At 41.7% G+C, this 17684-nt stretch overlaps 2 protein-coding genes across 6 annotated transcripts in view; one reads left to right on the top strand and one right to left on the bottom strand.

Annotated features, from left to right (window-relative positions):
* Positions 1-1458, top strand: part of IL17RB (interleukin 17 receptor B) — a 16457-nt gene extending 14999 nt beyond the window's left edge. For all 5 annotated transcript variants that reach the window (XM_010851674.1, XM_010851673.1, XM_010851677.1 and 2 more), the window contains one exon: positions 2-1458. In XM_010851674.1, coding sequence (XP_010849976.1) covers positions 2-66 — 65 coding nt within the window. In that variant the 3' untranslated portion in view covers positions 67-1458. The remainder of the gene's footprint in view (position 1) is intronic.
* Positions 1459-3051: 1593 nt separating this feature from the next.
* ACTR8 (ARP8 actin-related protein 8 homolog (yeast)) overlaps positions 3052-17684 on the bottom strand; it is a 15508-nt gene continuing 875 nt past the window's right edge. Inside the window, exons 2-13 of the mRNA XM_010851672.1 lie at positions 14176-14346; positions 12686-12796; positions 10952-11056; positions 10495-10668; positions 9885-9978; positions 9544-9676; positions 7750-7903; positions 6873-6968; positions 6108-6248; positions 4901-5165; positions 4184-4347; positions 3052-3393 (exon numbers count right to left, since the gene is read on the bottom strand). Of these exons, the coding sequence (XP_010849974.1) occupies positions 3250-3393; positions 4184-4347; positions 4901-5165; positions 6108-6248; positions 6873-6968; positions 7750-7903; positions 9544-9676; positions 9885-9978; positions 10495-10668; positions 10952-11056; positions 12686-12796; positions 14176-14346 (1752 nt within the window). The 3' untranslated portion in view covers positions 3052-3249. The remainder of the gene's footprint in view (positions 3394-4183; positions 4348-4900; positions 5166-6107; positions 6249-6872; positions 6969-7749; positions 7904-9543; positions 9677-9884; positions 9979-10494; positions 10669-10951; positions 11057-12685; positions 12797-14175; positions 14347-17684) is intronic.

Here is a 17684-nt window from a genome sequence, read left to right as displayed (position 1 = left end):
GCCAAGCAGCATGTGTCGGTGGGGAGAAGGTCACGCGCCTGTCACTACAGCTGCTGCTCCCTGTAGCCCAGCCACGAAGCAGGAGACCCTAAAGCCTTCTGACCCCTCCAATCACAGGGAAAAAAGGGTCTGTAAGCATCTGAAGTTTACCATATAGGCTACTTGCAGGGAGGACTACAGCTGAACCCTGAACAACCCAAGGGTGCTGACCCCTCTGCAGTGGAAAATCCAGGGAGAACTTCACAGTCCATCATCTGTATCCATGGCTCAACCATCTGCAGATGTGTAGTGCATTACTTACTGAAAAAAATGCACTTAAGTGTATCTGCCCAGTTCAGACTTGTACTGTTCAAGAGTCAACCATATGTATATCTGCTTGAGCAAAAGGAATAGGGAGGATTTACAACAGGATAATTTATAAAGGAATATATACACCTTAATCTAGTAATTAAATGTTATACCAATAAAATTGTTATAAATATTACCAAAGACTGTGGCATTAAAAACGGAAACTAAATTTATAACTCTAAACCTCAATTTCATATCTAAAAATCAGGAACACTGTACAACTATAGCCACAGTGATAATCAGTAATAAAGCATTTCCCACCTGAACATCCAGTCCTGAATAGGGCATGCCCTGCAGAGTAAGTAGAACTGTTTAGCTCTGTAACTAAGTTTAATTAATGAAGGCCAAAACTGAGAGTCCTCACTAGTTCAATAACTTCTTAGGTGAAAAACCCTCTATAACACACAAAAATCTTTATAACAGACATAGGGAATAACAGGCTGCGCCGATCTTTGCTGACCATGTGCCCTACTCTGTGTGGAAACACTTCTACACCTGGTATTTGCATAGGACCCTCCCTCTGAACCAGCTGAACTAGCCTCATGTCCTATCTGACTCGTGGGCAGGGGATTTTTAACATCAACAAAATATATCACTTACAGAGCTGATGTCTACCTTTATCCAAAGTTACCCATTAGAAGTTAACTGTCAGAATTCAGAGTTTGTTGATTATACGTAACTTTTCATGTTCAAAACAAAAATAATTCCTATGTTGAAGTTAGCCCTCTTGAAGTAATTAATTTTTTATAAATGAGTTATTATACTGTTTTACTTAAGTAAAAAAACAGAATCTACCTTGGCATTACAGAACATAGAGATGGGTGGCATTTTAAGTCTTCCAATTTTTTTTACTTTTCTCAAAGCATCTTTTCCTTAATGCAGAAGTCACCAAAAGTTGGTTATATTGCCATTTGTATTTCTCTAGGAAAGCCTGTCTCTCTCACACAGTGCAAGCCTGCATCTGCTCTAGAGTGTGGGTCAGTCTCAGGTGGACGACTGTTAAAATGTTTTGTCGCGTATCCCTAAAGGGCCGTGCCACTCCTGTGATACATGCCTGCTGCTGCTGCTGCTAAGTCGCTTCAGTTGTGGCTGACCCTGTGCGACCCCATAGACGGCAGCCCACCAGCCTCCCCCGTCCCTGGGATTCTCCAGGCAAGAACACTGGAGTGGGTTGCCATTTCCTTCTCCAACACATGAAAGTCAAAAGTGAAAGTGAAGTCGCTCAGTCGTGTCCGACTCTTTGAGACCCCATGGACTGCAGCCCACCAGGCTCCTCCGTCCACGGGATTTTCCAGGCGAGAGTACTGAGTGGGGTGCCATTGCCTTCTCCGGATACATATCTTACAAAGACCAAAAAAAGAAGCAGAGTGTACAGCTTCACAAGCAAATAATTAGTAATGCCTGAGGCAAAACAGTTACTGTGGTAAAGCTCACTTACTTGTCCTGTTCAGTTTGCATGGTGCTTTTAAGTGCTGATAGTAAAAAATGGACATGACCTATGTCAAAACATGGACCAGAAACCAAGTTCCTCTGAATCAACCTCTACCAGTTTTGAGAGCAAATTGCTATTATGTGAAGAGCTATTATACACAGAATTCGTTATGCTTTTAGAACTAGGTAGCTAGTATTAAATTGTGTTGAAACAATCCAGAAATGTAAAATCATAGTGTATAAACTTAATTAAAAATTAAAAAAAAATAAAAATTAAAATAGCATACAGTTTTCAGATTGAGGGCAAGCATCCCAAAGACGAGAAGCAAGTTAAAATTTTGTCACATTGGCAGGCTCTTCTTTGTTTCCAACCTGCTGAGCACACACTCAAGATAATCCTATTTATTTAAAATACTCTAATATTTCTCCATGTCCTAAACTTCCAGCCATCCTTTTTTTTTGGCCCAAATGTTTACGGGGTCTTACTGCCCTGACCAAGGACTGAACCTATGATCATAGCAGTGAATGCGCTGACTCCTAACCAGTGGACCGCCAGGGAAAGCTCCCAACCATCCTTGTTTCTGTATTCCACTGGCCTGAGTCTCTTACCTTCACCTACTTTTTCTTTCTGCCAGTCCCACCCCCAGCCCCAGTTCTAGAGATCATACTGAACAAGAAGTACTCTGAGAACTTTCACTTGTTTTTCAGGTCAAGGAAGACTGAGGAGCTACTGATTAAGTTAGTAATTATGACAGGTATCTTGTCTAAATTATATATAAACCATTTCTATTTGGCTTTAGGAAGAAAATGAGTTTGCCTTTTCTGTTTCTGTTCTGGTCAAATAGTGACTGGTTTCCTTTCCCAAGCCCACCCCAGATCATGTGGGTAACAAAAGCCAACCAGCCCAACCTTAAATCTTTGCTCTGGAAATCTGGACCTGAATGGGCCCCGCTACTTTTTGTAATCCAAGAGAAAAATTTAAAAATGGAAAGAAACAACAACAAAAATACCTTTTTTTCCCCAAGGAATTTTAGCAGCATACAGAAGTCATGACATACGTTTATGCTATACAAGAGGGAAAATGTGTAATCAGACATTTCTCACAATTCAGGTACTCACACACCCACCCCTCATGGGTACCCGAGACTGCCTAACACTCAGAAGTCAACCTAAAGGAAGGGCTTCACCACCTGAGAGCCACTCTACTGCAGCAACAGACATCATCGGGAGTCTGAGACCCCGAGGAAGAGCAGGAAAATTCACCACGGAAGACTAAGTTCATATTTATTCTCAAATGTCCTGACTACAAAAGCAGCTTATTTTTTTACACCAATGTAATGTGTTCAACCAAAAAAAGTTAAGATTCCTTTATTTTCATGAAACTGAAAAGCACCTAAGTCAATAAATTATACTAAGTCTTTTATACCACAAGGTCTGTGTTGGTCTTCAACAGCGACTTTTCTGTCCATCTCACCACACGAAAGCAGCTCGCTCTCGTAGCATGCGGACGCCAAAGCGCTGCCACTCTCTCTGATAAATCCACAGTTCCTGTGTGGTATCCAAACAAGCCAACACTGCCCCTCCTTTCCAGGCAATCAGCCGGGGATCCATGTCCTAGAGAAGAAATGACAAAGATATTTCAATGAAAACGGACAAGACATATACTTAATCATTTACTGGAATTTAGGGGCAGACTCATGCAGGACCTATGAACTAACCACAGATATTTTCTATTTCAGTTCACAAGAAAATTTTTTGGTTTTTATTACTGAAGATGCTATTATTCACTACTTACTATTATTCCACTAATAGTCCCTATAGGCCAGACCATTTCTAAGGAAATAACTTATTTTGAAATTTGAGTGGAATGAATATATCCCATAACCTCTCCCTCTGAATGAATCTCCCTCTGAATGAGAATTAAACAGAAATATTCCCCGGAATTGTCAGTGAGAATGATAAAATACAGACACAATCTGTTTCTAAATTGCTGTGTTTATGGTTTCCATGACAGTTCAAACCAAAAAGATCCTTGAAGATCACCTGGTCTAGGGCCCAGCAGATTCTCAATATGAAAGAGATGAAAATGGACTTGTTCTAGTTGACAGTGTGAGTACAGTCAGTCTTCTCCTTGCCCACCCCGTCCTTTGACAAAGTCAGAAGTCGGTCATGCTGATCTGGAGAACACAGCAGGGACTGAAAGCCAGTAATCCAGTCCCTGAGTCCAGAGCTCCTTCCACCACATCTGTGTGACCTGCTGAAAGTCATTTTTCTACTTGCCCCAAGCCCTCGAGAACGCCCCACACACAGCCTCATGCCTCCCAGGATTTTCTCTGTCCACATACAACTACAAATAATGCTGTTTCACTGGAAAAGAGTCTGACCTGCACCATGTACAACATACCTTGGGCCTTGTGATCACATCTACATTTTCAATAATTCGCCTGAATGAAGGTGGCATTTTATTGAGAATTCTGTGCTGCAGAAATTCTTGGGCTTTATGAAACATCAAACCACCTCCCACCACCAGGATGGAGCTGTACATCTTCTTTTTGGTTTCATCAGATGCTGAAAAGACAGAGAAATCCCTTTCATGCTTTCTCTCTGTATCTACCACCACCCTAGGCCAAGCCACCATCATCTATTGCTTGATAATGGCAGGAGCCCCTCAAAGCGCTCTCCCCCACCTATCTTCGATGATGCTACAATGCAGCCAGAGGAACCCTGCAAAGCACAAAACCTGAGCAAGCTGCTGTCCCCACACATGCCCCGCCCCCAACCCTGCTACTAGCAGGATCAGGACCTCAACCTCTAAGGGGGCTACAAAGTCCAGTGTGGTGTGTACCGGCCCCTCCCACAGCCTCACTCTGCTCCCCAGTCACACTGGCCTTTACACAGGCTGCTTCTTCTACCTAGAATGCCTTTATGTGGTAATCTGACTTGTTTTGGCCTTTGGTACTTGGTTCTATGTTCAAGAAGGCCAGGAATCAGATTCTAATACCTGACAATGGCAGCACAAAGTAGGTCCTCGATAGCTTTTGAATGAACATGCTGCAGGATAAAACTACACCCTAGCCTGAACCCCGGAACTGCTTGCTCCCGGCTCCCCAGATATGCTTACAACAGCAGTCTATGCTATGGAGGATGGCTTTATCCAGTCCCAGGGCCTTCCCTTCAAACAGCGAGATGGCAGTCTTCCTGGACATCAGTGCGGTGAGAGCCTCCTCAGAATCATTGCCAGCCATCAAACAGTCTCCCTGGGAGGGTCCCAGATCCACCTCCTGGGAATGCAGTCTTTCTGGAAGGTCAGAGGACTGGCCACGAAGGTCCCCTTCGAATCCAATGGGTTTGGATGCAGACTTCCGGTCAGCAGTAGCTTTTGCAGACTTTAAATCAATCAAAAGGAGAGTCGAATGGATGGTCCGACTATGAGAGTGATCAGTGTTCTCCAGCTGGATGTCCCCTCCCCACCCCACTGCTGGACACTCTATAAAACAAAGGCCTGTCCCTGTGCTGCAGACAGAAAACACCCCACAGCGTGCAACCTAGCACCCAATCCCCGCCCTGGATAACCGGGTGGGGTGGATGCAGAAGACGAGGACATGCTAACAAACCAAGGCAACCCCAGGCTGGCAGGGCAGACCACAGAACTTTCCTAATATTGGCCGGATTTTAAGACTGAAATGTTGACGTTGATGAACTATTCCCCACTGAGTTTTTGAGTATAGTTATTTCAGTGGAATTCTTGGGCCAGTGGCTGTCATGGGTCCTCATTTTCAGACCTTATCTAAGCAATCTCATGCTCAGTTTTGGGACAGGAACAAAGACCAGAGCAGGTTTACAGCCCTCTTCTCTCCATCATGAGCTGCTGTTTCACTGGCAGATAAGAGCTTTACTTTGTGCCCCTGCAGCAGACATCCTACAACTAGGATCAGCTCTGGACAAAGGCATTCAGTTCCTTGCCTGTGCCTACCCACCTTTCATGTGATAATTTAAAAACAGGTGAGAAAAAAAATAGGTGAGATTTTACTGAAAATACTACTGAGCAAATATTCAAAAGAGGAAAAGTTCAGAAATAATACACACCAAAAGGGAAGCATCATCATTAAATTAACTTTTACATGTGTGGAGTAGTATTCTGAAAATAGATGTGTGCTGAACAAAGAAATCTGCCATCTGGATTTTAAATGTAGACTTCATCTATGGTCCTAAAAACAGTATCAGCTGTAGCATACTGTCAGACTGCAGTCATTGCAACGATCCATTAAGTGTGGGCAAACCTCTCTCAGGCACAAAACTATCTCCTGTGACCCCGAATTACCGCAGACCTGTTCCTGCTTGCTCTGCGTGGCCAGCAGGTACTGTTCATCGTGAGGATCCTCAGGGTCACCCTGGGATCTGTGCTGTAAAGTTGTCATTTTCTGTCCAACGATTCCAAAAGTTGCTGGATAAAACAAAGCCATTGGAGCCTGTGTGGGGACGGAAAAGAATGACCAATCAAGGCTACTGCCTCCTGAAAAAACTGACCCGTTAAATAAATTGTGTCCTTCCAAAAACAAAACTGGCAGGTCAGATCCTGTAAGCTGGATTGGGTAAGCATTCTCTTTTGGAAGGAGCATTATTTCTTCAGTGTGTAATGGGCTTCATCACCAAACTGAATGGGTGATGTAACACCTGAGAGAGTAATCTCAAAGTGAATGCAAAATACGTGCCTAGTAAACTACACGTGAGTCTGGGTGAACTCTGGGAGTTGGTGATGGACAGGGAAGCCTGGTGTGCTGCGATTCATGGGGTCGCAAAGAGTCGGACACGACTGAGCGGCCGAAATGAACTGAACTGCAACTACTTTATAATTTCCCAGAATGGTGCCTCTCTCTAAATAGCAACTCCTCACATAGTAGCTAATTAAAAAGATGGCTCAGATCTCTTCTGATCTATACTCTATCAGGGGTTTAAATGTTGGGCTAGCAGCTAATTTACATCCAGTTGGCATTCTGACTTCATGAGGTTTCCAGCAAATACACATTCTCTCAGTCTGACTGAACCTGGCTGCCTTTCTTTCTACCCATGGGAAATACACACCCATATGTTACCTGGAGTTTTTCATCTCCCAATCGAAACTGGTAAAGAAGGGCAGGGGAATCTGGATGTCGAATCTGAAACTCATGGTCCTGAAGCCCAGAGATGTCCTAAATCCGGGGAAAGATGCTGTCAGTCAATCAGGAAAAGTGCACGCAAACTCTACAAATGACAAGCCTCTCTGCGGTCTAAATCTCACCCACAAAAGGGCTGCACTACAACTTTCTACCACTTCCACTGGAACTTAAAAAACAGGACTTCAACTGTACCTTGTTTCTCTTTCAACATTTCTGAAATTGCCACTATCTGTATTTCTGGTTTCTTTCATTATCAATATACATGAATACAAGCAATGTCCAAACCAACAAGCAAATTCCCTCAATAACTGGGAAATGTTACCCTGTTCTACATTTCTCAAAAAATTTTTTACTCAGAATTTTATTACTCAAACAAGATTTTTTAAAAGAAGTCTACAATGAACAGTATAAAAAGGTAGCAATTCATATACACCAACGATTAAATGCTGACTGTTCACAATAGTAAGAAAGTACTTCAAATGATACCATTTTATTAACTGTCTGTAACTATGTATTTACCTGCTGCTGTTCATTACATCTAAAGGTTAATGTTTATCCTTAGAATGATCACAGATCCTAAGAAGAGAGAAATCTACTCTCTTAAGAAAAAACTAGCTGTGTTTCCCTGAGTATGAGATACTTCTGTATGGGTCTGACCTTACCAAATCTCTCACTTCTTAAGAGCTTCAGCCTCAAGGTTTTATCAACTTGGGTTGAACGGGTAGCACAGTACTGTTAATTTTTTAATTATCCTTAAACATCTTCAATTTTCCCTGAAAACAAAAATAATCAGCAATTTTGATTTTGCTCCCACCTGATCCAAGTGACAAAAAGTTTCTTTAAGGTGCTGCAGAAGAAGGCAATCCATTTTGTTTGTTAACTGGCATTCTCTGTAAGGGAAGCCAGCTCGCTGCATCAGCCAGTAAAAGCATCTTGACACATCAGATCCACCATATGCCAGACAGAGCCTAGAGTCAAGAGAAAAGGGCAGCTAACAAGATGCAAAGGGTGTTCCAAAAACTCAGTTAGGCACAGCAAAGCAGCAAGTTTCAAGAAATGTTGTAAGGATAAGTTAAAGAATCAAAGGGCAGAATGGATGTAAGGGAGAGAGAAAGGAAACTAGAAAAAAACCAGTGGTGAGCATCAAGTAAAAAATACTACTTGCAAAAAAATCCAAGAGACAGAATACACATTAAGTCCAGCTCATTTCTAGGTCCATATGTATAGCATATGACAGCTGTTTGCCTATCTACGCTTACTGGCATATAGAGACGACAAGGAATAACATCATAAGACAAATCTCTCTTGTGGGAGAAAAACTCTGAGACTACTAGCCACTCACTGAACATTTCTGCCATCTGGAGGGATCACTGCTGTGCTGTTTCAGTGGTAGAAGACCTGGGGTCCAGTGTTCTCTCTATACTTCAAGAAGCAATGGCATTAGGTAATACAAATGAAGGAGCTCAAACAACTCAATCAGGGCTTGAGAATGCACTGTAACCTAGGAGGTAGCAGCTTAACTTTTCTCAAGGACTGCTTAGACCCTTTTAAGTTTGTTTCTATGCCTTAAAAGTCAAACTACCTATGTGAGTGACAGGAAGAATTAAAATCATCCTGAAGCAGCCATCCTGGAAGCACAAAATGCTGCAGAGAACTGGTCATAGGCACTACCTGGTATGCTCACCTGTGCTGGACTTGTCTCAGATAAGCAAGCTGCAAACCTGCTGGGCTAGTTACTTTATTAAATCTTCTATCAGTGATAATGTAATGAAGGGACTGGACCACCACCAAGTTACTGTTCACTGATCAAAAACAATCTGACAAGAAAAGCAAATACTCAGGAGACTCTGGTGGCCTAGTGGTTAGGATTCTGAGCTTTCACTGCGGTGGCCTAGATTCAATCCCTGGTTGGGGAACTGAGATCCCACAAGCTATGCAGTGTGGCCAAAAAAGTGAGAGAGAGAGAGAAAAGCAAATACTCAAAATGCTAGCTAGACAATTTAGACCTAAAAACCTACTGTCTCCCCTAAATGACTTGCCTATATAAAGCTTTGCTGTGAGTGTGACTGCCACAACAGTGAAAGACACAGAGCTAACATACACACTTCTGTGGGAAAGCACACAGCACACACTAGGGCTTTCATGAACCCAATGATGTGAGCTCACGTTGTTGTTTTTAGTACTTAAGTCGTGTCCCAACTCTCTGTGATCCCATGGCCTGTAGCCTGCCAGGCTCCGCTGTCCATGGGATTCCCCAGGCAAGAACACTAGAGTGGGTTGCCATTTCCTTCACCAGGGAACCTTCCTGACCCAGGAACTGAACCTGTGTCTCCTGCATTGGCAGGCAGGTTCTTTACCACGGAGCCACCCAGGAAGCCTGGGCTCATCATGTCAGAGGGTTCCAACGGAACCAGTTTATAGCCTTATTATAGCAGAAATCACCAGTTTATAGCCTTGTTCAAATTCGCACTTCCACAATCTCAGTGGCTTCATTAAAAAAAAAAAAAGTCAACATATAATTCCTTAAAAAAACTTCTAACTCAAGATGCTTCTAGTTGAATAGGCTGTAAAGGAAGAGGAAGCAGAGAATACCTCCCAAGCTCCTCACCGAGTGTTCCGATGAGAGACCCCATCCTCCACACAGCACACGCTTGTCTTCTGGTCTCCGACATCTACAATACACGTGCTGCTTAAGCCACTTCCAAAGGTGGCACACACAGACTCCTGATGGACCACAATCCCTGAAAAACAAAAGGCAGAGGGGTGATCAGCTGGGGAGCAGGGAAGATCCTATAACAAATATCTAGTTAAAGTCTAGGAACCCCCAGGCAAGCATCAATGACCTTCCCAGAATAAGCATTTCAGTCAAGCAGTGAATTAAATCAACTGTGTCAGGAAAAAACAAAACACTCTCATTTCAGGCAGGTTTCCCTGGAATAACAGACATACCTGAAAAACCCATCTTCATTAGGATCATATTCACTAATTCTTTCACATGCTGTTTATTATAGATATCAGGAATTAACAAGATACATCTATAATACTAAAAAGAAGAACAAAGGAGAAAAAGATTAAATGGTTAATATTCAAATCAGGTCAAAACAAATTTCACCACACTTGTCCTCAGAGAGAATTCTCTCTAAAGCAGCGGCAGCAATGGCTAGAGGCCCAAAGTAAAAGCTCAAAGCTCTCTGCTATCTTTTAGGTTTTATATTAAAAAAAAAAAAAAAAAAGTTGAAGTTTTGTGGACCTTTTATTCCTTTTGAATTATTTAAAACTTGCAAAATGAAAAATAAGACAACTGATGTGTCCAAAAAAGGTCCAGAGAGAACGTATAAACATGAGCAAGTTTGCTGCCTGCAGAGCAACAGAAATACCAAAAACCAAACAAAATGAGGGAAAAAAAGAAAGCACCAGATGGGAATTTAGTGAAGGAAAAGGATATCCTTAACACCTTAAAGTGGAGACGGCTTCAAGGACACTGTCTTACAAAGAACAGTGTACTTTTATTGACCAAGAATTTCTAAAGACAATCCAGTAACTTGGAATTTCCATTTACCTTTAAATCTTTCAGTGGGATTTCCAAGTATTTTTGTATTGCATGAGACCATATCACTTCAATATCTGCCAGAACAGCTGTAAGAGAGCCCCCAGGTCCTGGGTGAATATTTAACTGACCTCTTCTGATAGGCCAGTGAATATTATAACAGTCCAAAGGATTAACATACAGGGCCTGGAAATGATGGAGAGATGAATACATTGTTAGAACTCTTCTCTCAGGGTTTCCCAGATTCACATTCAAAAACCAAAGGCCAGAAGTTATCATTAACATTTGCTGACTGTTCTCATGTTGAGAGTGGAGTGTCTAATATCTTAGGAGCCAGTGTGACTATCTGTTCCTCAGGGTAAGATTACAGAATGCTTGGGAACAACCAGAACTGGGTGGCAAAGCACACTGATTTTATAAATAGGACCTCCGTTTTCTTCTTCCATTTCACTGTAAACAAGTCTCCTACCTCTTCTCCCACCAAAAACTCAGGGTGATGAGATGTGTTTGTCCACTTATTTCCAGAGCAGTGATCTAAAATCGCGGGTCGCATCTGCTTATTGTAGGAACGTGCCTGAAACAAAGGAACATCAGAAAATTCTCTGAGTCTATGCAAGAAAAAAAGGGGCTGTCCTCTTCTCCTCTCACAGAATAGATATAGTGGCAAATTTTAATAATGAATCCAAGATCGATGCAAAATAGGGATTGGTCACAAGTGGACTCTCCTGCCCTTTTCCACAACCTTGATTTTTCCCATCATGTTAACCCTCAGGCTGTGATTCACAGCCAGTCTAAAATGAATATTGCACTCTGCTGAAACGTGAACATAAATTTATATATTTGGTTAACCAAACAGTTCATTTGGTTTTTTTCTGTAAGACAGCTCAAGTAGCAGTTAGCTGTCTTTAACTTTATTCAAAACAACTGTTAGATTATGTTGTGACAGCTGTAACATCAGTGTGCATTTAAAACAAAAACTTGTCAAAACGGGTGAATTTTTGTGTAGCCATCTTAATATTGATGATGGGGGGAAAAGGGCAACATTTTCTGCATAGTATGCTTTGTTATTTCAAAAAAGGTAAAAATGCAAAAAAAGATATGTGCAGTAATATGGAGAAGGTGCTATGACTTATCGAATGTGTCAAAAGTGGTTTGCAAAGTTTTGCACTGGAGATTCCTCACTGGACAATGCTCCCTGGTCCAGTAGACCAGTGAAGTTGATAGAAATCAAATTGAGACATTACTTGAGAATAATCAACATTGTACCATGCAAGAGAGAGCCAACATACTGAAAATATCCCAATCGAGCAATGAGTAATATTTGTACCAGCTTGGTTATTTTAACTGCTTTGATGTGGGATTGAAAGGGAGTCCTGTATTATGGTCTCCTGGAAAACCAAATGATTCATTCCAACAAGTACTGCTTCCAATTAGACCAACTGAAAGAAGCACTCATTGAAAAGCATCCAGAATTAGTCAACAGAAAATGCATAATCTTCCATCAGGATAATGTAAGACCACATGTTTTTCTATATGGAAAAACTACGACAGCTTGGATGGGAATTTCTGATTCATCCACTGTTTTCACCAGACACTGCACCTTTAGATTTCCATTTATTTTATTCACAAAATTTTTAGTGAAAAAAATTTCAGATCCCTGGAAGTCTGTAAAAGGCACTTAGAACAGTTCTTTGCTCAGAAAGATAAAAAATTTGGGGAAGACAGAATTATGAAGTTGCTTGAAAAACAGTAGAAGGCAGCGGAACAAAACAGTGAACACGTTGTTCAGTAAAGTTCTTGGTAAAAATGAACAATTTGTCTTTTATTTTTACTTAAAAACTGAAGGAACTTTTTGGACACAGACTCGTGTCCATCCCCAGCAGTACTGGTTTATCACACTAAAAGGACAAATGTGTAAGAATACAGCTTCTCATCAAGATGCTGGAATAATATACTCAAGACTCACAGGTAACTAAATTTTCATCAACTTGACGTAAGAAACACTACCTTACAAATTGGCTTGCCTAGACTTTTGTAACACCAATTTAGGTATTCTGCAGGTGGTTATAAATGGTTTTCTTTCCTTTTTAAAGAAAATCCCATCTTTAATAATTTGCATAATGAAATAGGGAGTGCCCACGAATGGTTACGACATAATAGCAGTGGTCAGGGAATGAATCTGAAGAAAGAGCTGAGACCCAACCTGCTCAGGGGACACAGGAATCCGTCTGGTGCCATTCGACATCTTTTTAGACCATATTGCTTGGTCCACCATTTTAAGGCCATTTTGCCTTTGTTCGTTACTTTCAGGTTTCTGGCAGAAAAGAAACAGTGATGAACAGCATCAATGATTTAGTGAAAAAGAGAAAGTAACAGCAAAATACTAATTTAATCTAGCAAGAGGAAATGCTCCCTCATCAACAAGCTTGTCCTTCACTATGTCACATATGCTAACCCTAAGAATACAAAGTAACCTTTTTATTATTTATTTAAAAAAAAATCAGAAAACCACCATCACCATAAACCAACTATTGCAAATTTCTATACCTCAAGGGACTTTTGACTTAATATCAGAGCATAGCATACTTTAAACTTACCAAGTATTTCAAGACTCTTCCATATATTGATAGAATTTTCACGCTTACAATTTTATAGCAATATTTTTTCCTACATGTGTTATTTCACTTAGTTAATGAGTATTCAAGTTACTGTGATATTGAAAAGAACATTCCATAAATACTTTTGAAAAGATTATTTTATTTTCTTTCTATTTTTACTCCAGAGATTTAGTCCCTAAGATAGAATTAGAAGATCCAGGATATAAGTGAGTTTTAAACCCTTACATTGTCAAGTTATAGTTAAGCTTAGAAATGGACTTAAGGATGGTTTGCTAGTTATGCTAGAAAAGGAAACCCTAAGGCCTACTATCAGAGTTATAGAAACTACAAGTTCCTAAAACTACCCTTGATTTAAAGCTTAAAAATGGATTATAATGTTATATACATATTCAATACCTATCATGAAAAATTTTCCTGTTAATTATCACCTGCAAAATAGGACACTTACTGCATCCTAAGTAAATGACCCCAAGGACATATTTACTTTTTGCCTTTAAATTATGATTTAACTTAAGATTATAACAAGTACTTATTGGAGGAATTCAATTTGCTACAGATTGAAAAAATAAGCTCAAAATAAAATCTAAATATCTGGAAGAAAAAATACAGCGGTCAGTTAACAGACACCTGGATGCATCATTTTAAGAAAGTGACAATTCTGTATCCTCCACTAAAAATCAGCTTCTTCAATACCCAATTCATCCTGATGGGTTATAAAAATTAATTTTCTTTTGTTACAATTATTTCTGTACAATCTGAAATTGCTAGCTCTGATAAAAAATTATATTTGTAACCCTGAACAATGTCATTATGTTAAGATACATTAAAGCTATGAAGATGTTGCTCAAGATTACGCCATACACTGAGTATCTAAGCCCTCCCAAGGCGACAGCCTTGGGCTTTCGCTCCAGGTCCTACATTTTGTGTGTGTGTGGTGTTTTGTTTTGTCCATACAGCGTGACTTGTGGGATCCTAGTTCCCTGACCAGGGACTGAACTTGGCCCCTTGGCAGCAAAAGTGGAGTCTTAACCCCTGGACTGCCGGGGCACCCCTCCAGGTCCTCACCCTGACTTACGTTTAGTCCCTCCCTGAGCAGCCAGCTGTCCTTGTACAGTGGCTGCCCCTGTTGTTTGTGTCTTCGTGCAATGACGTGAGGAACGCTGGCAGGAAGTGTGTCTGTGGCTCGACCAATCCTCAGAGTTGTGGAACCTGGATGTATGACAACGATGAAGTTGCTCTGGATTTGCTGTAAATATAAAACATAGGAGTGTGACTTTAGAAAATAATATAGATGGTAACAGACTTAAAGATGTTAGTTTCCTGTAATGACTATCAAACTCATTTTGTATCTGTGTTTCGAGGGTCTAACTCATGGCACAAAGGTCAACACATCTTTGTTTAAATGAATGAAATCCTAAGTACCCAGTGCAAATCAAGCTATGATTTGAGGGTGTTTCTGTGCCAAGCACTACAGGTACAATGATGACAAGGACAAAGTCCCAGCCACTAGAGAACTTTCCATTTACTAAAGAAGACAAATAAGGAATAAGAGTGTGGGGAATACTATGACTCGTGAAGTGCTGGGTTCCCTAAATCTGAACACCTAAAGATCCTTGTTAAAAAAAAAAACAAAATAAAAAGACCCTAAGGCTTCACTACAAACTTTCTGATTCAGAATCTCCTGGGAGAGACAGCCTGCTGCTGCTGCTGCTAAGTCACTTCAGTCATGTCCGACTCTGTGCGACCCCATAGACGGCAGCCCACCAGGCTCTCCCATCCCTGGGATTCTCCAGGCAAGAACACTGGAGTGGGTTTCCATTTCCTTCTCCAATGCATGAAAGTGAAAATTGAAAGTGAAGTTGTGTCCGACCCTCAGCGACCCCATGGACTGCAGCCTACCAGGCTCCTTCATCCATGGGATTTTCCAGGCAAGAGTACTGGAGTGGGGTGCCATTGCCTTCTCTGAGAGACAGCCTAGGAATCTGCAATTTACAAAAGCTCCTGAGGTAATCAATATCATCGCTCAGCTATGACAACATTGGTTGAGTAGGTGAGGGAAGAAATGTAGTATTAGAACAGAATCACTGTTTTCTAATGCTGGAAAGTAAGGCTCAATACAGGAACCACTTTCGAGAATGAGCATAAACTGTATTTTGGTCACTGTTTTTTAAATACGTTACCCTTATTGACTCTGTGCTATTTACCTGATCTGGTAAGAGTTTGGAGTTAAAAGGCCGGAGTTCACAATTCTATCCTCGGATGTCTGCCTTTCACCACCCGTTCTTGGGAGACAGTCACCAAGGACTGACCAAGGAGCACAAATTGAGACAGTGGGCTTTTAGATCCAGATTTCTCAATGGAGAAGAACATAACCTGAGTGACTGAGGAACCTTTACCATGGAAACACGCTGAGGGACTCAGGGGGGACTCAAAGAGACTCCAACAGTCCTTCTGACAAATGGATGCCTGCATTGAGAATGGCCTTTCCAGCACGACTCCTCAGCCAGCACCTAGTCCGTTCCACCCATTGGCTACAGTTGTGTCTTCCTGGCCTGCCCCCTTTCAAAACATTTCTGTAACTTGTTGGTAAGATACAGTTCAGAACATCCAAGATCAGGACCCTGCTTATTTCTCTAGCTTTACTCTAGAACTACTTCCTTTTCAGTCTCTTTGGTCTTCCAAATCCAGATGTCTCCTGATTTCTTAGCTTACAGTGCTGACCTTCAGGCCTGCACAAAGGCACTTCCTTTTGTCTGCAGTGTTCTTTCTCCCTTTTAAATCTTACTCTTCCCTTCAGGTGTTAAGTTAACTGTCATTAGACCAGGCGTGTTTGTCCTGCTGTAATAAAATCTTAGGGCACCCCTCCTTTTCATGACACTTGTCATTCTTACAATGATTTACTGACTGCTCTCCCAGAAGACAAAACCTTCATGTAAGAGGGGACTGTTACTGTCTCGTTCACTGCTCTATGCCCAGTGCATGGCACAGAGGTCATCTGTTGCATGGTGATGGCACCATTCTCACAAAGGCCTGATGCTATTCAGCAGACTCCTCAGGCTTTTGTGTGTTACGGCAGACAACACATATCTAGGAGACTGAGTTAAACCGACAGGGCTGCTTCGTAGTCCCCCAGGCTCCTCTGTCCATGGGGTTTCCCAGGCAAGAATACTGGAGTAGGTTGCCATTGCCTTCTCCAGGTGATCTTCCAGACCCAGGGATCAAACCTGCGTCTCCTGCTTGGCAGGCGGATTCTTTACCAATGAGTTACCTGGGAAGCCTGCTGTCGGGGACACCTGTACCCCATCAATGGCACACAGTCTGCAGGACAGTGATTGGGAAGCTCTGGGGTAGTAAATACAGTTTTCCAAAGTCTGGACAAGGACTTTTTAATAATTACATATTTATTTTAACATATTAGAGTAACTAGCCAGTGAATCCTACATATCATTTCCTGGACGTTATTGCTTAAGAAAAGATTCAGAAGGAAAAAAAAAAAAGGCATTCCGCAAATAACAGTAGAGGTGCCACAGAGACATGCAAAAACCAAAAGGTGCTCCATGACTGACTGATGGTAAACAAATATTCCAGCAGTGGTTAAGGGCCCAGGCTCTGGATTCACAGACATGGCTTCAAATTCAGACCGTGCCACTTCTTGGCTCTGACTGAAGTTCCTACCTCAGAGAGCTACTATGAGGATTAAAAGAGTTGATCATGCAGCTCGGAGTCTGGCTAGCTCTTCCAAAGTTCCCCTTCAGAAGAGGCCAGGCTCTGCCTTATACCACTCTCATGAGGACACCCCTCTTAAGATCTCCAGTCTCATTTCTTGCTCTCTCTTCTTCCCTGATTCCAGATATTCTCACCTCCAATGCTTTCCTATGCTCTCTTGGCCCAGGTCTTCTCCACAATGTTCTCCTGTCCTCACACTCCCCATGGCTAACTCCTAAATATCCTTTAGATCTTTGTCTAGGTGTCAGCTGCACAAATAGATGGTGAAAAAAATGGAAAAAGTGACAGACTTTATTTTCTTGGGCTTCAGCATCACCGCAGATGGTGATTGCAGCCATGAAATTAAAAGATGTTTGCTCCTTGGAGAAAAGCTATGACTAACCTAGAGAGCCCACGTTAAAATGCAGAGATAGGACTTTTGGTTGGACAACAAAGGTCCATATAGTCAAAGCTATGGTTTTTCCAGTAGTTATGCATGGATTTGAGAGTTGGACCATAAAGAAAGCTGAGCACTGAAGAATTGATGCTTTCGAATTGTGGTGCTGGAGAAGACTCTTGAGAGTCCCTTGGACTGCAAGATCAAATCAGTCAATCCTAAAGGAAACCAACCCTGAATATTCATTGAAGGCACTGATACTGAAGCTCAAGTTCCAATACTTTGGTCACCTGATGTGAAGGGCCGACTCACTGGAAAAGACCCTGATGCTGGGAAAGATTGAAAAAAAGGAGGAGAAGGGGATGACAGGAGGAGATGGTTGGATGGCATCACCAACTCAATGCACCTGATTTTGAGCAAACTCCGGGAGATGATGAAGGACAAGGAGGCCTGGTGTGCTGCAGTCGATGCGGTCGCAAAGA

This window comes from Bison bison, unplaced genomic scaffold, assembly GCF_000754665.1.
Source record: "Bison bison bison isolate TAMUID 2011002044 unplaced genomic scaffold, Bison_UMD1.0 scf7180017864304, whole genome shotgun sequence".
NCBI classification, from domain to species: domain Eukaryota; kingdom Metazoa; phylum Chordata; class Mammalia; order Artiodactyla; family Bovidae; genus Bison; species Bison bison.
Note: the sequence above shows the minus strand (reverse complement) of the source record. Positions and strands in the feature narration are given on the sequence as shown.